The sequence below is a fragment of the Odontesthes bonariensis genome, chromosome 16 (assembly GCF_027942865.1).
Source record: "Odontesthes bonariensis isolate fOdoBon6 chromosome 16, fOdoBon6.hap1, whole genome shotgun sequence".
Classification (NCBI taxonomy): domain Eukaryota; kingdom Metazoa; phylum Chordata; class Actinopteri; order Atheriniformes; family Atherinopsidae; genus Odontesthes; species Odontesthes bonariensis.
This window is the reverse complement of record NC_134521.1, coordinates 31552702-31577423: the sequence shown is the minus strand read 5'-3', so window position 1 is coordinate 31577423 and position 24722 is coordinate 31552702. Positions and strand designations below refer to the sequence as shown.

Here is a 24722-nt window from a genome sequence, read left to right as displayed (position 1 = left end):
CATTCTCATGACTCAACACTAAACACTTCCTGGCACAGGAGCGAGGGAGCACAGCTCCTAATATGGTATAATTTTGGGCGTGGAGTATTCAAATTTCCTATCCTCGTGCACTGAAATACGCACAGGTGGCATTCATCATTTACGCAGGTCGTTTACACACTTTTTCCAAAGTTAAGAGCGTTTGTTGAATCTGATGTGGCGTGTTCATACGAGACCTTCGTACGAAAAAAGTAAGAGAAATTTTAGAATAAAAATACAAAAATGTTCTTGCATGAGGCCCATTGAGACTTCACTTTGACGTCAGGTAAATTCCAAGCCCAGGGGATCTTTATTGACCATGAACAGTCCATTTAATGCTCAGTTTGGTCTGTAATTAAAAAAAACGTCAGAGAAATTTCAAAATTGAAGGAATGCCTTAAGACCGTTACGTAACGCTATTACTCCGGGAGCAGTCGCCCCCAAGCAGCATAACGTAGCCAGAGCTGCCAATTAGTAGTAGACAGTAGTGACGTCCCAGTCAAAGCCAAGGTACTCACACATTTTGCAATGGCATGAAAACAAACTGTTGGTTAATAAACTCAATTAGACAGTACATCTTAGCTTATTGTGCCTCTGTAGTTTTATAAACATGTCCAGTTCAGTTAAGCCAACATGTAATTGGAAGCAGCTGGCTTTTGTTGCCCGTTGTCGTGTCTTGAGCTCATAATCCTTCCCTTTATTGTTGTGCATAAGAATGTTTGTTTTGGAAGGCATGGGTGTTGTTAAACAAACTTGAAATTCAGTCATCCTTTTTGAAACGCTTTTGACATTTGGAGGGTAAAATCCTTCATAGCTAACAGATATGTTCGTACTGTGGAACTTGAGCCTCTGCGTCAGTTGGGGAGTAAAAAGCCAAAGTGATGACATTACCCACTGTTGGAGGATCAAATGTCTTGAAATTATGAACCATTATGAACAACTTTCCCATTGCAAGGTCATTAGCACTCTTATTTATATTGTCTAACCAATGGTACAAAATCAAAAGACAAACAGTGTATTATTATATACACATTACAAAGAAAGTCGGCTTGTGAACCCAAAGAAATCGGAGAGCTTATGTTTGTTTTGCTCTGGCAGAAAGCACCTGGGGGGTATTCCAGAAAGGAGGTTCAACAAACTCTGACTCTATCCCTGAACTCTGAGTTGACTTACTCTGAGTATCCGGTTCCAGAACCGCTGATCTGCGTTAGTTCAATCAACTCTAAGTATGTTCACCCTGAGTTAAGCGCGTGCATGACGACAATAAAAATCCATCATCAATGGATACGAGTCACTTTGGAGACCGAAGCAAAAAAAAAAGGAAACGCTCAACATACTTCACCCCACTGGAATTGGAAGGACTAGTGCGAGCATATGGCGAGTAAGAGCTCATCTTTAGAAAGAAAAGCAACAAAAAAAAAGAAAGAAAAGCAACACAGCTGCAGCGGGTTTAATGCATAAGTTAATCTAGTATTCATGTAACTTTTATCCACACTGTCTTATACTATTACAGGTGAAAACAGTGATGTTTAGGTATTGAATGAAATTTTATTGTCATTTAGTTGCAATCTCGCAGGCGTAAAACGCACTTGGCAGCAACTGAAAATGAAATATAAAAACATAATTAAAACAGGTCGGGCATAATTTGCTTTTACCCATAGGCACTTGATTGCAACTCACTTCGGTTGTATTCATATTTGACATATTAAACAAAGTTCTATACGTATCATTCAGTGGCCATTTCAACATGTGGCTGTATCCAGTTTAGTAGATTAACAGGTGAGTTCTACTCAGCCAACAAAAAGAAGGCAGAGGCCCGCAAAACGAGTATATATGTGTGTGTGTGTGTGTGTATGTATATATATATATATATATATATATATATATATATATATATATATATAGTCATGTGAAAAAATTAGGACATTGTATGAAAACCTGTATATTCTTTAACATATTTGGACATGTGGATATTTAATATTAAATTTAACAGTACTGAGATATCCAAGTAATATGACTAAACAATTAAAAATTAAGAAACGCCTTTTTACAACTTTATGTAAAATGTAATTAAAAAAGAATGCAATTTCTGGTGAGGAATAAATTAGGACACCCCTATATATTGGGCCACTTAAAATAATTAAGATCACACACAGGTGTATCATATGAGGTGCACATGATCAGAACATCGTTACCCAGCATGTTGAATGAGGCTTACCCTATTTAAACCTCAGAAATTTAGTTTGGTGTGTCCCTGACTGTTGAAGTAAGAGTGAGCACCATGGTGAGATCCAAAGAGCTGCCTGACGCCCTCATAAAGAAGATTGTGGCTGCTTATGAGTCTGGAAAGGGATTTAAAAAGATCTCCAAAGATTTTAACATCAGTCATTCCACCATCCGGAAAATTGTTTACAAGTGGAGGACATTCAAAACAACTGTGACCATGCCCAGGTCTGGCCGTCCAAGCAAGTTCACCCCCAGAGCAGACCGTAAGATGCTAAAAGAAGTCATGAAAAATCCTAAAATTTCATAACAGAACCTACAGCAGGCTTTAGCTACTGTTGATGTGAAAGTGCGTGACTCAACTATCAGAAAGAGACTACACAAGTTTAATTTTCATGGGAGGTGTGCAAGGAGGAAACCTTTGCTCTCTAAGAAAAACATTAAGGCCAGACTGAAGTTTGCCAGAGAGAATGCAGACAAAGACCAGGACTTCTGGAATAATGTTCTTTGGACAGATGAGTCTAAAGTTGAATTATTTGGACACCAGAAAACAAGACATGTCTGGCGTAAACCAAATACAGCATTCCAAGAAAAGAACCTCATACCAACTGTGAAGCATGGAGGTGGAAGTGTCATGGTTTGGGGATGCTTTGCTGCAGCGGGACCTGGCCAGCTCACCATCATAGAATCCACCATGAATTCTGCTGTGTATCAGAGGGTGCTTGAGGAATATGTGAAACCATCTGTAAAAAAATTAAAGCTGAAGCAGAACTGGACCCTGCAACATGACAATGACCCAAAACATACCAGTAAATCCACCAAGGACTGGCTAAAAACTAAGAAGTGGAGAGTCCTGGAATGGCTAAGTCAAAGTCCAGATCTTAATCCAATTGAGATGCTGTGGAGTGATTTAAAACGAGTTGTACATGCAAGACGCCCCTCAAACATCTCACAGCTGAAAGAATTCTGCATTGAGGAGTGGGGCAAACTTTCTTCAGATCGATGTCAGAGATTGGTAGGTGGCTACAAGAAGCGTCTCACTGAAGTTATTTCAGCCAAAGGGGGCAACACTTGTTAGGGTAGGGTGTCCTAACTTTTTTCCTCCATTATAATATGCATTTTTGTTCATAACTTTTGTTTCATGAGTAAAACGATGTTAATTTAGGTTGTTTAGTTGCAATTAAATAACTTTCTTTTTGAGAAATAAATAAAAACAATTTTGGACATTGATATGTGAAAATTTCTTAACTCATTGGCTGCCAGCCATTTTCAGTGCAGAGACACCCATACTGCCAAGTGTTTTACAGTATTTTGACTGATTTTCCAAGACCCACAGAAAAGTGTGTCTTATGACTATGTACACACCGAAATTACCAAAAGAAAGAGTAGACTCTCTTCTTTCATCAGGAAAAACAAGTTTGTTTCTACCATTTTCAGTCCTTTAGTAATAGACAGTAGAACATAGGTTGGTTTCACCAAAAACAGCTGTTTTTGACCAAAAAATTGAGAAAACAAGCTTTTTTTTTTTTTGTGAAAAGTTGCACTGCTGCCACCTTGCGGGTAATTTTGCCAGTATATTCTCTGTTTAGTGTTTACAAGCCTAAGATTTAGTGACAAACTCCGCTAGATTGTTCCCCAGCCCACTCCGTTAAAAAACGCAATTGACGTCTATAGACGTCTTTGGCAGAAAACGTTTTTTTTTTTAAATGACGTCTATAGACGTCAATGGCAGCCAACGAGTTAATAAAGAGCTGACTATTTAATGGGGTGTCCTAATTTTTTCACATGACTGTATATGAGTATGTGTAAGAGAACTATGGCTCTCTTCCTATTCACATTTTTTTTTTTTACATGTACACTGAAGTGATGTGGATACATAATGAAAGATGGAAAAACGTGCACATTCTTATCCTTTTTGAACATCCTTTTAACAGAGTGCCATTACCAGGAGCCTCTGCAGCACAGATTCACACAGTAAACATACCAGGTTAATGTTGCATGAATTGTAGAATTTAGTGTCATCATTATGTTTACAGTTACCAGTGAAGGACTTGTACAGAATCCATCTAATAAAAAAGATGGTAAAAACAGACCAGGAAATGGTTTACTTGGAGCGACAAATCAGGAAGGCAGATCTGGAAATAGAAATATTGGAACATAAATTACTGGTGGGTGCATGGTCACAGGTGAAATATGTTGATTAATGGAACAATATGGGCCTACGAATACTGACTTTTGTATTTGTAGGAAATAATGAAGTGAAATATTAATGATTTGTCTTTATTTGGCTGCCGTTTGCCAAAAAAACTAAACAAAAAAACCAGCGCAAGTAATTTGCTCTGAACTCAGAGCACGTCTGTGGTGTGTGACATTACAAATGTATGGCTGGAGAATGTTGTTCAGATAGTTGATGGAGCGAGACGAAAAACGGTACCACTCAATTACATATTCGTCTGGCAATGACAATATATCGATCCGTGGTCTAAGAATTCTCTCCCGATGCAAGGCTATGCAGATTAATTCCGCTTTAATATCAACAGGATTTCGGATAAACAGACACCCCATGTGTAAAAGCTCAGCAGGAGGGAGCAGACGGGGATAAACTCTGAGTTTATTTAATAAAACCTGCCAGTGAGCAGGTTATGTTCACAGAGTAAGTTACCGCAGTAACAGCCCCAGAGTTTAAGTTACCTCTCTTTCTGGAACTGAAAACTCCAGAAAGTTTCCCTCATTTCAGGGTTAACAAATTCAGAGTTTTCACAAAACTAGCTTTCTGGAATACCCCCCTGGCTTGCCTCCCATCCAAATAGATCTCCACCTAGTTTTGCCCCCATTAGCCAATCGCAACTGTTTAAAAAAAAAAAAAAAAAACACAGATAAGTCAAAGTCAGCTTTATTGTCAATTTTGCCATACATATTCGGAATTGAAATTTCGGGACTCTCGGTTTCCCTACCAACACAGTAAAAGTAAATCGGTAAACACTGAATAAATAAAGTCTTAATATAAGAAAATATTAACAGAAGTATAAGGAGAAAAAGTATCAGAAATAAAATATATACTATTATGTGCAAAAACAGTAAAGTATAAGTATAAATACAAATAACAAACAGTGGGTGCAGTAAATGAGGTAGTGGCGGTTGCAGAATGCTGTGTAAAGCCATGTTTCCGTAAATGCAAACATGGCTCGGATACCTCCAATCTTGCCCCTGTTCCGTTTCCTCTCATGCCGCTAGTGGCGCCTCCTTTCTGGGCGAGGTGCAGGAGTGGGGGTCGGGGCTGGTCCAGGCCTCCGAAGCAGACCGCAGCCTCGTAGCATAACCTCGTACGCTGGGTTTGGGTTGAAAGGTGTGTTTCTACCAATGTCGAGCAGAAACTTACAACTGTAAGTTTGCCTCAGATGTTGGTTGACACAACACGATGACGACGAAGACATACAAAAACACTGCGACTTATACAAAAATGTTGGGTTGTCGGGAGAGAGAGAAGCCGCAGCATGGACACACGCTGCCATCTTGGTTATCTCATAAGGCTCGTTGCTTAGAGGAACATTGCGTGCTTCATGGATCGGATTGCTTGTGGAGCCGTACAGGCATTTTGGTTTACGCCTTTTGATCCGCCACTACTTGAGCCAGTACCAGGCTAAGAGGCACAAGATCTTCTCCTTTGAAAGGTTGCACCAGAGATACTTTTAGCACTTCACAAGAAAAAATGGCTAAACAATGAATTGATTTGCAGGCTGTCTTTCTGTTGACAGAACCCTTCTGGTAATTTGTTTAGTTTGTGTTGAATGTAGCCACTAAAGTAAAGTCACGACTTATAAAAGCAGCAAGATTGGATTTTATGTTGCATATATTGGTGGTTATCACTCACTTCAGTTTTTCTTTCTTTTTTTTTGTCCTCTGTGTCTGTGCAGCATCAGTGAAAGTTTCTTGACTGTTAAAGGAGCTGCTCTCTTCTTACCTCGTGGAAATGGCTCCTCCCCTTCTTCTGGCTCTCGCTTCTCCCAGTTGCGGAGTAAACATGCAGGTGAGGCCAAAGGTTCTCCTGGACAGCCGCTGCCTGTTTACCAGTTGCACTTTTGTCAAATAAGGTGCCATTTTTGCTCAGCTGCCGTTCATCACTCTCAAAGTTGTTGCACTCCTCTCACCAGGAGACATCCAGCAGCATCTACAGACCATGTTCACTCTCCTCAGACCAGAGGACAACATCAAGCTGGTCGGTACACGCCTCGATATGTAAACAATATTAAGTCAGGACGTTGTTGGGGAGCCGTCAAGTCATTACCTGCAATCATTTTTTTTCCCCTACATCAGGCGGTTCGTTTAGAGAGCGCCCACACTCAGGTGACCCGCTACATGGTGGTGGTCTCAACCAATGGTCGACAGGACACAGAGGAGAGCGTGGTGCTGGGGATGGATTTTAGTCCAGGAGATGGGTGAGAAAGTGACGCACACAAACCCATATCTACACGCTAGTTACAATACTGCACATGAAGTTGTAACATGGAGATTTCTTCTCCCTCCAGCTCATGTTCTGTGGGGCTGGTTTTGCCTTTATGGAGCGACACCTTAATACACCTGGATGGAGATGGGTAAGAGCTTAGAGCTCAGTAAACATCAGTCTGCAAAGATGGCTGACAATGTTCCTTTTTAAAAAAAAAAATATTATTTATTAACGCCACTTTTCTTTACTGTGCTTCCTCTCGTATTGCTTTCAGAGGTTTCAGTGTGTCGACTGATAGCCGAATACATGTATTCAAGCCCGTTTCTGTGCAAGCCATGTGGTGAGTCACGCTGCATTAATCGCACAGCTAAATGGAAATTAATAACTTTATGTTCCTTTACATTGTTGGTATTTCATTTGTGCCATCTATTAAAAACTCTTTTTTTTACCCTTGAGCTTCTGTCTTAAAAATAATCAGATTTTTTTCTTTTTGTCCCCAAACTGCTTCACAGGTCGGCCCTGCAGTCACTCCATAAAGCCTGCGAAGTGGCTCGTTGTCACAACTACTTCCCAGGCAGCTTATTCCTCACGTGGGTCAGCTACTATCAAAGCAGGGTCTGCTCTGACCAGGCTCGTATTAATGAGTGGAATGCCATGCAGGACGTACAGTCACACCGCGCCGATTCGCCTGTGCTCTTCTCTGATGTGTAAGTATCCACATTATCTGGTTTTTCCGATTTTTCTTTTGCCTCTACCCCTCCCCCCTTTTTTATGGAGTTATCAGAGTACGAGTATTTATTTTTATTTTTATGAACAACTTTTTTTTGTTGAGCCGTTGCAGGAGCAATATGCAGTTACATACATACGGTTTTTATGAACATAAAAGATTATGAGTATTTATTGAAATACTGAAAGATGAGCAAATATTAAAGGATATTAAAATCTTTTTTTTTTTTTATGTTTCGGCAGTCCTACAGAAAGGGAGCTGACAGAGCGACAGATCAAAACCAGCTTGAGGGAAATCATGATGCAGAAAGATCTTGAGAATGTCACCTGCAAAGAGGTGAGTGGGTGCTTCGGCTGCTGGATTTGAAGGGAGTCCAAGCAGATGTCGTCATCACTTAAATCTTTTGCATCAGCTTTGGTCCCCCTCAGCATTAAAATGCTTTGGGGAAAAACAAGAAGAAAAAGTAATGTCCTCTAATTATCAGGAATTAGCTGAACAGCAAATTACTGACTTTCTTTCTTGTGTAGTTTTGCCCACATGCGCGTCTGTTCTCTGACCGTCCTGCAGATCCGAACGGAGCTGGAAATGCACATGACATGCAACCTGCGAGAGTTCAAGGAATTCATTGACAACGAGATGATCATCATTCTGGGCCAGATGGACAGTCCTACAGAGATCTTCGATCACGTCTTCTTGGTGGGTTGACAGCAAAGCTCTCATGTCTACTGCATTTTTACACCAAAGAGGACAAACTCCCCTTCTGCACAATTGAAAGACGTATCACCACTCTGCGCATGAGGCCTGATCTGTTTTTGTAGAACCTGCACAATCTGATTTATTCTTGTGTAATTCTATGCTCTGCCCAATTTTAAGGTACTTTGGTCTTGTTTTGTTTGGAGCGCTTACTTGATGTCAGGCATGTCTTGCCACAGGATTTAAGCATTATGAAAAGCTCGGAATAAGTCTGAGGATTGTTTTTGTTTCCTACAGGGATCCGAGTGGAATGCATCCAATTTGGAAGAGTTGCAGAAGAGCGGGTAAGGAGGGGCTAAAACAACAACAAAAAAAACCTCTACATTGTACACTTTGTGCTAAGGACAGTACGAATACCAAATCACATGAATATATATATATATATATATATATATATATATATATTATATTTTTTTTCTTTAAGAATGAAATAAAAAACATTTTTGAAACAGACTCAGGGTAACGTTTAGTCATCTCTCATCTTCTTCCAACTTTCATGCCTCTTTGCCACGCAGAGTTCAGTACATCCTGAATGTAACGAGAGAGATCGACAACTTCTTCCCTGGCATGTTTGAATACCACAACATCCGCGTCTACGACGAGGAGGCCACTGACCTGCTAGCCTATTGGAATGATACCTATAAGTTTATATCCAGAGCAAAGTGAGTTCCAGATCACGTCTTTATAATCTAATAAGTGTTCCTTCTGCTGTCAATTCCACATGATTGTCCAATTGCAGTATCAAGCTGACTTTCATAGTTTTTTCATAATTATGAAATTGGTTGTTTAACTTCTTTTTTTCTTTTCTTTTTTTTCTTTGAATGTAATATTTGTACGTCACTGTTTTCTGGTGCTTTTAAGGTTTCAATGTTCCATTATTTATGGGATCTTCCTGTTGTTTTGCTATGGTGCGATGGCACCTGAGTGGAAAATTGGTATCACCAACTATCTCAAAACCACATTTTAATGAACATCTATTAATATTAACTTCATTGTTCAGTGTTTATCAGAAAAACAACGCTGAACAGCTGTGGAAACTGCTTAGTTTTTACTCGAATGTAAGAGAAGAGCAATGCAACCTGAATGATGACTTAAATCTAATAAACAGCCTATGGGTTCACCAGAACACCCAATCTGCCAAACTAAGAAAGATGGCCCCAGCTGCAGTTCAGCTGGATCTTTATTTGTGTAAGGCATATGTGTCATATTGAAATAAAGGCTTAAACTATAACAAAGAAAGTTAAGTCTTTAATGTGATTTGTACCATAGTTATCAGCTTATTGTCATTATCATGACAGCTATGATAATGAGTAACCTATTCTTCATCTTTACCCCAGGAAATCTGGGTCCAGGTGCCTGGTGCACTGCAAAATGGGAATAAGTCGATCTGCAGCCACGGTGATTGCATATGCCATGAAGGAGTATGGCTGGGATTTGAAAAAGGCCTTTGATTACGTCAAGGAGCGTCGAACTGTGACCAAGCCCAACCCTTCTTTCATGAGACAGCTGGAGGAGTATCAGGGCATTCTCCTGGCCAGGTAACAATACACACACACACACATGCACACAAATAACTCAATGACAAGAAATGCTGTAAAGGAATATGCACACACAGCTAATAACAAGCACTTTTCCGTTCCAATTCTTGTGTTTTTCAAAAAAAAAAATTTAAATGTTTTCTTTGCCCCACAATTTTTATATCTGCAACTGCCACCACTTTCTGTGTTGTGTGGAACATGCTGTGCTTGTTGTAAGTTCTTTTTTTTGGGACGTTGGGTTGGCTAAACAAGTCAAACATACACCTTTTTATAAACAATATAGAGTTGTGATGGCATACATGTTGGCAAAGTTAAAGCAACAATGGCATCTATGTAGAGTTGTTACTTTTCGCCTGATGCATTTTAAGTTGGGTTAAGAGTTGGCACAAACAACTTTACTGGTAATAAAAAATAATAATTTAATTGCGGTAAAATTGCATTTTATGTTATCCGTGAAACACTACATGTAACCCTATTAAACAGGACAGGAGTGACATGAAGAACGCCTCTTAAAACAAGTTTATTGTATTATTTTACCAATTTATCCTTTTCTTCTTCAGTAAACAGAGGCACAACAAACTGTGGCGTTCTCACTCCGATAGCGATCTGTCTGAGCACCATGAGTCACTGTCCAAATCCTACGCCCAACCCCACAGCCTGGGTCGCTCGGACCCCCACAACCAGGCCAGTAGCACAGCAGGTCCTTCTGTGAAAGAACTGCTGGAATCATTGGGAACTCCGTCCAGCTCTGGCAAAGCAGCACACTCCAGTAGCCAGCCTGATACTGGCATCCAGTCCTATCGGCTTGGATCTACATCCTTTAAAGGAGTGGCAGCTCTATCAGGTGATGCTGAAGCTCGAAGCCTTGAGACTCCCTCTCCTTCTGCTGTAGCCCAGAGCAGACAGATGGCCCCTCCTCGTCCTGTTTCCACAGCTGGTTCTGTGTCTTTATCTCCTCTGCTCGCCAACGGCTTATGTGACTCTGAGGAGCAGCCTTCATCACCTCCTCTCTCCCAGCCGAAGGCTGCCACTGTGGTGCCCCAGCCTCCAAAGACCGATATAGTGACTGTTGCAGAAAGTGTTTTGGTGGGCCAACCTCACCCCCCTCCTTCCGTTCACCACCTACCCCTCTCTCCCGCTCCGTCCATGCAGGACGAAGCTGTCAAACCACAGGTGTCGTCCTGCTCTCTGCCTGCGATGAAACCATCGTCGGTGTCGGGGCCTGCACCCATAACAACACAAACACCAAGTACACAACAAGCTGGACCCCTCTATGTATCTGCACCGGTGCTTGTCAAAAAAACAGACGGTGACCAACGGATATATAGCTCGTCTTTGGACAGTTTAGCAGCTCATCCTCCCTCCACTAATGATTTTATCAGCTATCCCAGTGCCATTCCACAAGACAACGTGCTGCTGTTTGGCCACAGCGCAGATCACATAAACTTTTTTAGTGCCAGGGAAAAGTTCAAGGGAATGAGTCAAGATGATAAAACTCTCAGTGCTGCAGTGCAGCAGTCGTCCGCGCTGAAGAGTTGTAGCAAAGAACATCAACCACTGCCTCAGGAGGTCCCTACTAGTGAGGGGGAGAAAAGAAAGGTAAATTCTGTTTGTATAAACTTTCCAAAAATTCTGCAAACTTGTTTTTCCATAGCAAACAACAGCATACTAGTATAAACTTTGGGATTTCTTCTCAAGCTTCTTTTGTTCTCCAGTCTCAGTGTATGTGCATGACAAGATGTTTTGATCTCTTTCTACGCTATGCTTGTGCAAGAGGCCCAGATAAATTTTACATTGATTACTAAAATGTTTGTCGGAGGAGAATTCCACAGTAGTTAAATATTTTGTCTCGCATTGTTACGGTTTGTTTCAGTAGCTCAATTATAAATGGAATACTACATGTGAAATATCTGCCAAGTTTGTATCAATTTAACTTGAGTATCCTCCAATAACTTTATTCAAATTGTCAAATTTTCTCTGCTTTGTAGGAAATGGATGTTCCTGTGCAGGTCACAGGAGTGAAGCCCACAGAGACTCTCAGCAAACCAGAGCCTCAAGGCTTCCAGGACCAGGAAGTAACAAAGATGGGGGAGGAAATGATGGATCAAGATGTTTTCCCACACGAGGAAGCTGAGAATGTTAAAGAGGAAATGAAAAACAAAGAGGTTGAGGAGGGGGCTCTCTACAGCGACTGGGCGAGGGGGTCCGTGCGGCGTGTCACACAACAGCTAGAGCAAAGAATGAAACAAGAGCATGAGACTCCTTCGCCCTCGTCTTCACCACCGTCCCTCTCTGGTTGCTCCTCGTACTCTCAGTGTCGTCCGCACAGCATCCATTCTACAACAGTGTCTCCGCCTCGGGATGCATCAGTTTGCCTGCAGGGGTCAGTGGGTAGCACTTTGCAGGAAGACCAGGATGAGGAGGATGGTAAGTTTGGACCGGTTAAAAGGGGGAGTGCTCTTGTAGTTGAGATGAGGAACTTAGAAAATAATGACAAAAGCACAAAAAGACACCAACTCCAGCCTGCTAATACTAGATTGGGTTCTACCTCTTCTTTTCACTTCTCTGCCCAGTCTCCTTTTGCCTCTGTGAACTTCCTGTGTTTGGAGGGAATGACCGAGCTTGAGTCAGGCACAGACTGGGACTGTTTCACAGCGGGAACCCACAGTGACATCGTCATGAGGGAGACGTGGGAAACTTTGTGTGAGTTGGGTGCCTTCCTGCAGCAGGTGAGCATGAGTGGAGACTGCAAAGCCAGGCACGTTGGACTGGCTCTGGAAACGACTCGGAAGCGAGGCAGCAGTGTCCACAAGAGGGCTAGGGAGGTGGAAGCAAGGATTCGCCAGGCAGGACTGACCCCTCCATCGTTGATGAAGCGGTCGGCCTCACTGGCCAAACTGGGCTGCTTGGACCTACTCGCCAATGATCTGAGTGAGTGGGAGCTCAGCCGATACACTGTAGCTCCGCCCTCAGCACAAGCTCCAATCCACACAGTTTCTGATGAATCAAAGAAGCAACGAGTCCACAACTCTCCTTCCTTAAGTGATGAGCAACCAGAAGCCCTCAATGTGGCTGCAAACTGGCTTTCTGAAGATGGAGAAACCTCACCGGGAGCTTTTCTGCCATCAGATCAGAGTCCGGAGAGAGGAAATCTCCTAAACACTGGCCAAGATTCTTGCAGTTTGTCCGGCCCGACACTTCTGACAGCAAGGCAGCAATATGGAAGGACTCACCCCCTGAGGCGTCTCAAAAAAAGAACTGTTAGTAGTACCCTTTACCACACTATGTAACCCTCACAGCGTGTGTCTGTATTATGTGTGAGACCAAGAGGGATTGTGCACCTGTAAGAACTGGAAATCCAGCGCATATGTTGGATTTATTCAACAAAGCAAACAAATGCCTTTTGCCTTAAAGGATGCATAGTAGATTAGTAGATTCTGTACATTGTTCCCTACAGATCCTCCAAGAGCCTCTTAAAATCTCTGTGTGAAACCAGCCTCCATATGAGAGCAGTGAGAAGGCTGTGAAGGTTCCAGCAAACTACAATGAAATCAAAGTCAGATTTGTTTCAAGAAAAGTAATTTAAAAGCAGCAAAAACATTTAAATATAAAATGTGGTTTTAATGTAGAAATGCCTGAGCCTACACGTGTTCTCTGTGTACATCATTCCTGGTTTCGCCTCCCTCGCTCTGATGTTTACTTGATTGTGGTTAGTTGATTGGATAAGTAAATATTCCAACCCGATGTTAGGGGGAATGTAGCCTGTTATTCATTTCCCTCTTCTTTTTTTTTTGATTTGATTTGCAGTCCTTCATTAATATTTGCAAGTTACGCCAGAGACAAAATAATGCAATAATGATCCTCTAATGCTGTCTGTAAACAAATCTCTTTCACATTACAGTAACACAGACTTGATGATCTAAAATTGGCAGAAATATCACGCATCAGAAATACCGGTGACATGCAGCAAAATCAGTTCTCGGTACACAAGATCTCAGGTAAAACAACAGGCACCATTGATTAGTGTTTTCCTGCAAACAAAGCTGTATCCAGATGTGGTGATAGTAACTGAGAACTGTCACACACCAGTTACAAAATGCAAAGAGTGGTGGCATGTGTATTCATTATTATTGTTTTTTTTGTTTTGTTTTTTTAATTTTATGGCACAATACCTCAACCAAATCTGACCTTCACAAACGGCAGGCTCTGGCTTCCTGGAATGTGCTCCTCAGTCTGAAACAATTTGATAAACTGGAATAAACTTGTCTCTTTCATGTCTTCACAGTTCTGACACCACTCAATGTAGATTCCTTATGTATAACTGTGAGAGAGAGAGAGGTTAGGTTTGGGGGTTAAAGGCAGGGTGTACATTTGTGAGTTTTCTGCTGTGTTCTCTTTGGGATGTAAAGGTCTATATCGTGAGTGTCAACATTTTAGGAACTGTACATGTTTTATATCTGGTTTGTGTCGGTGAGTGGGTAGTACAATTTTACCACGTGGATGTGTACTTTTATTTTTTTTTTCAAAATTGATCTCTTTGTACAGATTTTAGGAGTGTGCCTGTGACTGGCTGGTGAAGCTTCTCTGCAATCAGAAATGTCCGTACAGGGACGTGTGTCATACATGCACTTTACTCTTTTATTTTGACCTTTTTTATTTTTAAATCTCTTTCTTTTACGTGTGATTGCTACCTTTGGGGAGCGTGCTTAGGTAGCAGCGGGTTTTTGGTATGTCTGTTTTGTCAAAGACCTTTTTTTTTCTTTTTTTTTTTTTTTTTTTTTTTGCTTCATTTTAAACTATCAGTGTAAATATTCTTTTATATCGTGTGGTTCAACTGTGACCATTAAACAATGAAGATTATTAAGAGCCATGTTTACTGTGTGTGTGTAAAGTTGCGACAAATCTGAATATAAGAGGAGTGGTACAAGCAGACCCCAGCGACGGTATGGATTAGGTTTAGCTCTTTATTTACTTTATTATTTTGTCTGTAAGATATAAAAGAATCGTTTACAGCATCTCGGACTCCAAATGTAGGTCTTCATTTTGCTTGTTTTATGACTAGCAGTTCAAAACTTTAAGCAATTCTATGATATAAAATGCATAAAAGTAAAAGTCCTTGCATTATTTTCTGTTTATTTTTGATAATTATCATTTGTAGCTCAGTTCAAATGTGCTGCCAGGGAAGCACATTCAGAATTAATGTGTTAATACTTGTAATGTAAGTTTCTACAAAAATTGTTTAAACCAAAACATTACGTGTGCACATCAGTCTTGTTTGCAACCTGTTCACCGTTTGGTCAAAATTCCCGATATGATTAATAAATTGAAGTTCAAAAGACATGGGGTTAAAGATTGAATATTTTAAGCCGCTATTTTTTTTTTTTGTTTCATACGGTTTCAAAGTTTAAAAAAAAAGAAAAGCAGGTCATCTTGAAAAGTGAAGGCTCCCGAGGAACATCTTACTTTGTGTAACTTCCAGCACGGTTGTAAGAGCTTTGACCTGTTCACAGTCACCGTTAGAGAAGACAATTTCATGACAATTTCATCTTTATAAATACTGGTCTCAACATCCAGCAACCAGTGGCTCCTCTTGACAACTGCTCAGTTCTGTATAAATTAAAATAATGAACGCCCCAAAAATAGGGAGAGTTCATACTGTTCATACTGCTGTCATGTTATTGACCCGCCCCCCCTATGCGGGGGGGGGGGGTCTATGCAGATCAGCCACCTAACTCTATCAACAAGTATTTCCAGAAATTTGATTTGGTGGGAAAAGATAACTTTTGGAAATTTTTGCAAATGAGGAGTTGCATCACTTCGAAGCCATTACTGATATTATGATGAGCGATTATATGAAACTTCCACTTAGAAAACGAAAAGCCTCACAATTTTATAAAATGGCTATTTCTTGTCTCGCAACTGACTATAATCAGTTAAAGATGATTTGGCAGAGGGACCTTGGTGGAGAGATTGATTGTGATAGATGGGCAGTAATTGTGGTAAATATGTGAGGGAGGCAAGGGGTAAACTTACACAATATAATGTATTACATAAATACTATTACACACCATCCAGACTGTACAGGATTAAACTATCGGGTGATGACTTGTGTTGGAAATGTAAGGAGGAAATTGGTACCTTTGTTCATTGTATGTGGGAATGTGTCTTGATTAGACCTTTCTGGACTCAGATTCTTGGTGAGTAACTGGAGCAGAGATTCCCCTCAGTCCAGAGCTCTGTCTACTGGGGGTCATTTTTCTGTAATCTCAGCGGGTACAACAACAGCTTGTCGAGTCATCTTAAGACATTGGAAGGCATCAGAAATTCCACATGTGTGCAATGACTGAAACTGCATCCTATGAATGTATGCTTGGTAGATTGAGTGGTGATGGGGAAGAGGGGGTGACCCCCTGGGGCAGGTTTTGGAACTATATAAAGGTAAATAATGACCACCACTAGGACTCTGGTTTTCTTGTTTTGTTGTGCTTTCCCCAAGTGGGATCCTGTAATACTGTATGCCTCAGCAGTCAGATATCATTCTGTACTCACCTTGTCTTTGTATCAGCTGCCTATTTTTGAGACAAATATGTACGAAGTCGGTTATTAGAATTAATTCTTACTCATATACTACTTGTTCCTGTATAAAGAAACATGTTTAATTTGCCATGAACCAAGCCTAAGGAAAGTTCAATAAAAAAGTTTAATTAAAAACAACAAACAAGTATTTCCAGATCAGATCACGGTATTATTTATCCACCCATTAAAGTCGCAGTATGCCTATCAGATATTACCCCCCCCCCCCCCGGCGTCACTTCTCTGACAGAGCCTGTTCCAAAATAGACGGCACCCACCCCCCAAAACGCTCCTCTACTGCTCTGTCCCGGTCCCCTCTCTCTTTCCCTGCCGAAGAGCGTCGGACAGTTTTCCAGTGCGTCTTCCTAGTAAAGACTCCGCACCGACTCCAGGACATCGGCTCACATCGGGAATATAGTCAATTCAAAGGAGCAAAAGCGGCAGCGGCAGCAAGAGGAGGCAACGCTACAGCAAGTCGTACCGATTTTGTCCAGGGAAGAGGGGTCTCCCCAAAACCTCAGGTGAGCTGACTTGTGTCCACATATCTGTGTCAGTGTCTGTGCTGCAGTGGGGTGAGAGGTGCGTCAGCTTCTCTGCTGCACTGCTGGAAAAGAGTGAGTGCGTCCCTACCTTTGAGACCACAGAGACGGTGCTGGCATATCATTTTGCGCACTTTGTAAACCTCCCCAAACACGTGAGCGGAGCAGATCTTGAGTCCTGGATAGCAGCTTTGGGGTACCTTAAGAAGCTCTTTAACCAACCTCCCTCTCAGCCCCCCAGCCCCCCCCCCATGCGCCCCTGACAATTCTGTGTCTGTGTTTACGTTTGTTTGTACAGGCTGTGCACATCAGCTGTTTAAATTTACAGTCAGTTCATTGGAGATAAAGGGCCACAGAGTCCACTGCATGCATTCTGGGACAATTTGGGATCGAGCAGGGGGTAGGAGGAGCCGCCGATCCGGGTGGGACAGAGCAGTTTGTCATGTCTATATTAGGACCGTGGCAGTGTCATACTCTCGCTCTGTGCCATGTCCGACAAGGAAGGGCTGTCTCATTAACTTGAGAAAGAATTGAGGAAGCATGTTGGAGGTTATTATACATTTACTGTACATTTCATGACAAATTCTTTCACAACGTTAAAGAATGTTGGCAATGTGCTCTGCTTAAATCTCATTTACAGTTTGGGAGCCTGCTTATTTGAATAAGAAAAGACAAAAAGGTTATAGACAAAAGGTCATAACAGCAGACAGCAGGAGAGCTTCCTAAACCACTCTTGAAAACTGACTCATTGTCAAGTGTATTGGTTCTGGTGCTGTCCCTGAATGCCTCACTGTTGGCCCACTGGTCCTCTCTGGAATGTGATTCACTAGATAATGCAGGGCTTCCAGGAAAGCAGAGGGTGTCTGTCCTCTCATCACTTTGGTAAAGTCATGAATCCTGCAGTCGTTAGGGTCACTCTTGGGTCATATTCTGGTGGGAAAGTTGGCTTCAGTTGGTTATTTTCAGGGTTTTATTCTGATGGTAAAAAAAACCTTTAAATGTAAGAACAGGAGGAAGAACTGCATTTATCAGATGTCCGCAGGGACTGATGAAGGCCTACTTTTAGATTTAGGTTTTTAGTTTTGTCCTTATGTAACCCTGGGTCTGGTAGTACAGTCATGTGTAAGAAAATGTACACCCTCTTTCATTTCTAAGGTTTTACATATCAGGACATGACGGGAAAAAAAAAGAATCATGCGGTCATTACAGTGCTTCATTAGAAGTAACAGCCAGGTACTACTGATCAAATGCATTTGATTAACTGATCATCAGAAGCACCCCTATAAGAGCCGAAGTTCTGGCAGTTTGCTTGTCTGGGCATGTCTTAACACAAAGCCAATGAAGAAGACTTTAGCAATGATCTTAGAGATTCATTTTTTTCTGCCCATCAATCTTAGAATGGTTGTAAGGCCATTTCTAAACTGTTTGGTGTCCATCATTCCAGTCAGAGAGAATATTCACAAGTGGAAAACATTTAAGACAGTTGCCAATCTTCCCAGGAGTGGATGTCCCAGCATGTTCTCCCCAAGGTCAGACAGTGCAATGCTCAGAGAAACTGCAAAAAAACCAAGAGGTCAGACTCTACATGCCTCAGTTAGCATGTTACATGTTAAAGTTCACAGTACAATTAGAAAAAAAGAAGAACAGGTACGGCTTGTTTGGACAGGTTGCAGGAGAAATAACTTTCTCTTTAAAAAGAACATGACAGCACAGCTAGGGTTTGCAAAGTTGCACCTAAACAAACCACAAGACTTCTGGAACAATGTTCTTGGACAGAAAAGACCAAAGTGGAGTTCTTTGGTCATTATATACTGTGCCATTTTTTTGTGAAAAAAACAAAAGCAGCATCTCAGCGAAAACACCTCATAACCAAGTCAGGCAAACACAGTATAGGAGGGCTGATGATTTGGGCTTGTTCTGCAGCCACAGGACACCTTGCAGTCATTGAGTCCACAATAAACCCCTCTGTATACCAAAGTATTCTAGAGTCAAATGTTAGATCATCTGTCTGACAGCTAAAGCTTGGCTGAAGCTGGGTTATGCAAAAGGAGAATGATTCCCAAAAAACAGCTGATAAACAACACAATGACTTAAAGAGAATCAAATTATTGCAATGATCCAGTCAAAGTCCAGGACCCCACTTGATTGAAATCCTGTGGTAGGACCTTAAAAGAGCTGAGCTTAAACAGATACCCACAAACCTCAATGAAACTGAAGCAATGTTTTAAATAGACTGGGCCAGAATATCTCCATGATGTGCAAGACTAATAACGTCATACATAAATTTATTACTTTATAATGCAGCTAAAGATGGGGGTCTTCAGGCTGTTGAATCATAGGGTGTTCTTAGTTTTTCACAATCAGCATTTTTTAGCTTTTTTTAACTTTAAAAATTGACATGGTATAATATGTCATGTGTTGTTGTTCATCTTGAAGTTTTATTTACTTGTTTTTAAGATGTGTTAAAGACACTTGATTTTTTAAATTAATTCATTATGTCCTGATAAAAAAAAGCCTAAAATTGAAAGTGGGTGCACTTTCTTTTACACATGAACGTATATGCTGATCATGTCGATCATTCCCTCCCCCAGTTGTTCTCTGCTTTATGCCTCTTAGTGTATGTCTTTGATGTTTTGCTCTCACATAGTGCTTGGTAAGACAATCAACTATTAATATCTACACTGATGGCAGGCTGTGTTATACAATATCCCCTGTGTTTTGGAGGATTACAGTGAGGACCACAGGACAGCAAGTTGTCAGTCAGCAGCCAGCTTAAAAACAGGCTTGAGGGGTCATTATTCAAAGTAAAGCAGAGAGTTATTTAAAGCTGCTTTAATGAAAAGTAAATTCATGAAGCATGCAATATTCACAAATAGATAAGCTACATCACAGTCAAAATACAATGACAGACATCTTGCATGGACACGATCAACATGGACATACAAAATAGAAATTATATCACCATTTTGGCAAAATCACATTCTATTGTGACTGAATCTGAATGAAATTTATTTTAAACCAGCTAATCTAAGAAATTAAAAATTTGAAAATAAACATAAGGGGGAAAAAAAGCTGCTTGTAACAAGACATAAGTGCTGAAACTTTTACAGTTAAAGAACAGATTGATTGAGGAGTGTCTATCATTGTATTTTATGACATTTCTTCCCTCTTGAAGGGACAAGATCTAATCAAAACTGCTTATATTCACCACTGTTTTTCAATGAACCCTACAGTATAGCCATCACTTAAGAGTTCACGTGAAACTGAAGCTATCATTACACCTTTGGCCCAACATGTTCATATAAAACCCATAGACTGGATAGTGCCAAACCGTTCATGTAACCCTGAAGGTCATCTTAATTCAAGTTATCTTTACTTTTAAAGCTAATGAAGCTGAACTATTTAGTGAATGCGAAGGATGAACATTTATAATCTGCTTTAATATTTTGAATAATTTTTCCTAATCTTTTTTAACATCTCTTTATTTATTTGTCTTGCTTTCTCATCTTTACATCTTCCTGCCTACTTCCATTCTCTGCAGCCATGAGTCGCAGCATCGTGCGACAGAGTAAGTTTCGCCATGTCTTTGGCCAGGCGGTCAAAGCTGAGCAGGGTTACGATGACATTCGCGTTTCCAAGGTTACATGGGACAGCTCCTTCTGCGCTGTCAATCCAAAGTTCTTGGCGGTCATCGTTGAATCCAGCGGAGGAGGAGCTTTTCTGGTCCTGCCCGTGTCTAAGGTCAGTAAGTTGAAAGCATCAGACCATAGGACAAAATGACTGTCACAAGACAGTGTAAAAAGTTTATCAAATCTGCTCGAAGACTGAAAAATCAAACCAATTTTATGGTTCTATGCTCGAACCAGATATGTAAGTAAATTGACTACAAGGGAACAGAAATAGAAGATGGTGTCCCAAATGAATAATGAATAAATTAGCTTAAGTTAAGAGGAAAAATAAAATTACAAAATTCAAAGAATTAGACCCTTTCATGGAACAGAGTGAATGTCAATAATATTGTAAATGAAACAGTACAACTGTATTTGCAATGAAGTGTATCAGGTTTTATTTTGTTCCATTCTTCTTGCAAATTCTTAAAGCTGCAGTCTGCAGGATTTGTTGTTGTCATACGTAAAGTTCTCATTTTTGGCATTTTAAGAGTTTACATGATCTATCAGAACGCTTGAAGTTGAAAACGGTGACCTCCGTAGTCGCAAAATGCAAGAAATGCTTATTTTTTAACCGAAAAATAAAAAGTTATTCAACTTCCTGTCCCGCCCCATCAAAACACATGAGAACTCGTGCACGTCTACGTGCACGCCAGATGCACGAACGCGACTCCTCATTCATCAACTCACCTGTCATTTGCGATCATGGAAGACACAGTAAGTAGACTAGCCCGTAATGAAGTTCAATAGTCTAGATAAATAAGCGTGGGGACGAGCCTACCTTGTATCGCGCTTGCACAATCGGTGATTGACAGGCAGCAGAGCCCAGCTCGTAACCTGATTGGTTACCTTTTACCGGTCCGGTCTGCAATTTTGTAAACAAACCTGCTGGCTTTGGAGGGACCTAGCGGGACATATAGGGGACCTAGAGAACTCTTTTTTTTTTTTGTATTGGGGTATTTAATGTACTACTTTCAGAATCCCCGGACAGTTCCAGGCATTATGCTTGAAAAAGAGTTGCAGACTGCAGCTTTAAGTGTACATCCAGTCAGAGTCTTTGTCAGACATTTGTTTTAAGATTCTTTACAATCTCTATTGGCAACAGGTTAGGACGACAGACTGGTCAGTCCAGTACCCGTACCAGCTTCCTCTTCCATAGCCATGTGTTTGTAATGTGTACAGAGTGCGGTTTTGCATTATTTTGTTGAAAAATTAATGGGTGTCCCTGGAAAAGATGTTGTCCTGAAACAGCCTACGTTGCCCTAAAATCTCAAAGAACTTTTCTGCTTTAATGACGCCATCACAGAAGTGTCAATGAGCTGCACTAATACAACCACATTCCCTCACAGCCAGGCTTTTGGACTTATTGCTAATGACAGCATAGATGGTCCTTTTCATCTTTGGTCTTGATTTCTTCCAAAATTCTCTTTAGAATATTGATTCATCCTACAACAACATGTGATGATCCATTCCAGGCGCCTCTGAACAAAGTTACCATGATGCTTTATTAGTGCACACATCCACACATGTTGGGCATACATTCTGGCTCTTTATGCACTCCTCCAGATTAGCTTTGTTTCATGATATAATGCCCTTTAGTGCAAGAAATATGCAATACACTTCCAATCTATCCGTGTGGGAAATTTTTATGAGAAGTTTCAGAGATTCTGCTTTTACACCAAATTATGATTACAGTTGCCTGTTGATATAATCCCGTTTGAAATAGCAAGCTTTCCCTTACCCCTTTTTTTTGGGATTGTGAACTCTTTCCCAACTTTTAATTTGGGGTTGAATATTTTAGCCATGATAACAGTGTGATGACTCTGTCGACATGTTGGTTTGTATATCAGTTTGTGTTTGTCACTAAAGCTAGCTTGTATAGCTTATATCAGATGGATTTGGTCACAAGTCTACATTCAGATCAGTCCTGTGGGTTCTGGCGATCCCCTGACTTTTAAGATTTCTTTTAATATCCTGCTTTTCTGTTAAATGTTTTGTTTAAAAAAAAAAGAACAGGACCTCTAAGTCCCATGCTGTCAGCAGGGGTTTCAGTTCAACCTATAAGATGCATGTATACAAGAAGAAAGAGGATAACTTTAAAGCTTTAAAAGGACATAAAGACAGAGAGGTGAAGGTAGTTTACATCCTGTGACCTTTCAGTGTCCATGAACTGCTGATATCGATCAGTTCAACAAGGTCCTGCAAATCAGTCTTGTGAAGGATACTTAAATGTATGCAGTCTCTTCTTTATGAGAAGCTACAATCTACATATTGTTCTGTTAAATGAGATCTATGCTGAAGATTCTATACCAATCTTGCATAGAATTATCAGAAAAGACAAAAAGAAAGCTCCCATATAGGCGCAGAGGACTAAATTTGAAATTAAACTCCAAGCCTATACATAAGCTGACTTCTCACTCTTGTTGATAGTCAAAAACTAGAGGTGGATTTTGATGTTTAAGTTCTGCTTGAAGGCTTGTTTCAGCAAATGTTCTGGCTAATGTTCTGCAATGTCCAGCTATAACAGGGCTTGACCGTGCATGACAAAGCATTTAGCAGGCAGCTGTGTGAGGTCAAATGATTCCTGTGACCCCCAAATATTTGAAATGCACAGAAAAGTCAACATCTCCTCCTGTGAAGTTGGACTTAGAAGGAAAATAAATAGTTTTTGAAAAAATATGGTGTTTCAGTTCATTATCTTGTCAAAAATTAAAAAAAAATATGCTAAATTCAACACTTATGGTTGGTTTAATATTGCTACCGTAAATCACAAACACTACATTTTCCACATTGAGTCAGTCAGCAGATGATCAAGGTGGACCTTCGCAAAGAAGTGCTGACACTGCTGTAATCAGACAAGTCTGACAGAAATTTTAGTTGACCCGCCCTGTGAGATGCCTCCACTCGGTAGGTTTAATTTGAGCCATGCTGCTAAAAACATTTGTCAATCAAGCCGACGAGGACAGAGACATTCAAAGTCCTTAGTCAAAGAAATACAGATGAATGTTTTTGTTTTATTATTATCCAGTTATATCTAATGTGTGTGCTTCGTGATTTAGATTACTTTGGCTTGCAAATGGACTTAAGAGGTATTGATAAGTTTTATCAAACTCTGAAAAAAAAAATCAGATACTGAAAGCTTTGTTAATTCATGAAAACGTGTAGGAGGACCAAGAGTAATGTCTAGTTTTTTGGACATACTGAGCGTCATGGTGAACAGACATGCTATTAATACACACCAGAGCGCTCTCCATCCTCCTTCTCCCCCTCTGGGTCCCCAACAGGCAACAAGAAAAACTCCCCTTTCAACGCCTCGTCACTTGAGCTATAAATACACTTCGCTTAGTATATGTGTGTGTGTATGTAAGGGGTGATATCTCCAAAGCTGATACACATGTTCACATGATAAGAACCATTGGAATGGAGAAACATGGACTTATGAGCATTTCCACTTTGTGTCATCTGAACACTTTGTGTAGAGAAAGCTTCTGTTTTCAATTTTCAACACCGTTTGGACACCGCATTTGAGCATCAGAAATACTCTTAAGACTAAGAAAAAGGTTTGATATTTGTTGATAGTTAGCACATTTTAGCATGCTAACAGTTAATAGTTACAGTTAATTACACCTGCTCAACAAGCATGCTATAACGTTTATTATAAGCATGTTGGTATTGCCACTCTCAAGTGCAGCCTTACAAAGGTCTTTCTTAAGAAAATAAGCAGGCTGACATAAATATAATGATGTACTTTAAGTTGTTTATTCTTCTTGAAGTCTGAAGACTTAGTCATCAAATGCTTTCCTGTCTGGTGACACTTTCCAGGCTTTAATGTTGCCACTTTCAGTTGCTGTTTCTTTTGTTTGTCTTAGAGGCTTCAGTTGTTTTCAGAAAGTGAAACCAATGCTGGTTGGGTTCAACTCAAGTGACTGACTCAACCATACATTAATTGCTTTAAAGTTCCTCTTTAATGCATTTGACAGAATGTGAACAAAACCAGCACCAAACATTGCCCTAGAAACTGCGGAATTCACTTGCTACTTTAAATTTGGAGTAACATCACAAAGACACACCATTGACCTTGTTCCAGTGACAGCCATACATGTCCCTACTGTACCGTCATACCTCCAATACCATGTTTGATAGATCTTATGGTTTTCTTATGATCTTGATCCCTCTCTGTTGTTCTTTGCACCTGTGTTTTCTCATCATTCTGGTTGAAGACAGTTCCTTGTCTTAACT

The 24722-nt window shown here is 40.5% G+C and overlaps 2 protein-coding genes across 3 annotated transcripts in view; both read left to right on the top strand.

Moving 5' to 3' along the window:
• ssh2b (slingshot protein phosphatase 2b) overlaps positions 1 to 15039 on the top strand; it is a 30877-nt gene extending 15838 nt beyond the window's left edge. For both annotated transcript variants that reach the window (XM_075486921.1, XM_075486920.1), the window contains 13 exons: positions 6156 to 6268; positions 6393 to 6457; positions 6556 to 6677; positions 6768 to 6833; positions 6960 to 7025; positions 7198 to 7392; positions 7655 to 7748; positions 7980 to 8108; positions 8403 to 8449; positions 8681 to 8827; positions 9503 to 9703; positions 10264 to 11302; positions 11692 to 15039. In XM_075486921.1, the coding sequence (XP_075343036.1) occupies positions 6156 to 6268; positions 6393 to 6457; positions 6556 to 6677; positions 6768 to 6833; positions 6960 to 7025; positions 7198 to 7392; positions 7655 to 7748; positions 7980 to 8108; positions 8403 to 8449; positions 8681 to 8827; positions 9503 to 9703; positions 10264 to 11302; positions 11692 to 12993 (3586 nt within the window). In that variant the 3' untranslated portion in view covers positions 12994 to 15039. The remainder of the gene's footprint in view (positions 1 to 6155; positions 6269 to 6392; positions 6458 to 6555; positions 6678 to 6767; positions 6834 to 6959; positions 7026 to 7197; positions 7393 to 7654; positions 7749 to 7979; positions 8109 to 8402; positions 8450 to 8680; positions 8828 to 9502; positions 9704 to 10263; positions 11303 to 11691) is intronic.
• Positions 15040 to 16559: 1520 nt separating this feature from the next.
• Positions 16560 to 24722, top strand: part of coro6 (coronin 6) — a 22153-nt gene continuing 13990 nt past the window's right edge. The window contains exons 1-2 of the mRNA XM_075486916.1: positions 16560 to 16797; positions 20357 to 20556. Of these exons, the coding sequence (XP_075343031.1) occupies positions 20359 to 20556 (198 nt within the window). The 5' untranslated portion in view covers positions 16560 to 16797; positions 20357 to 20358. The remainder of the gene's footprint in view (positions 16798 to 20356; positions 20557 to 24722) is intronic.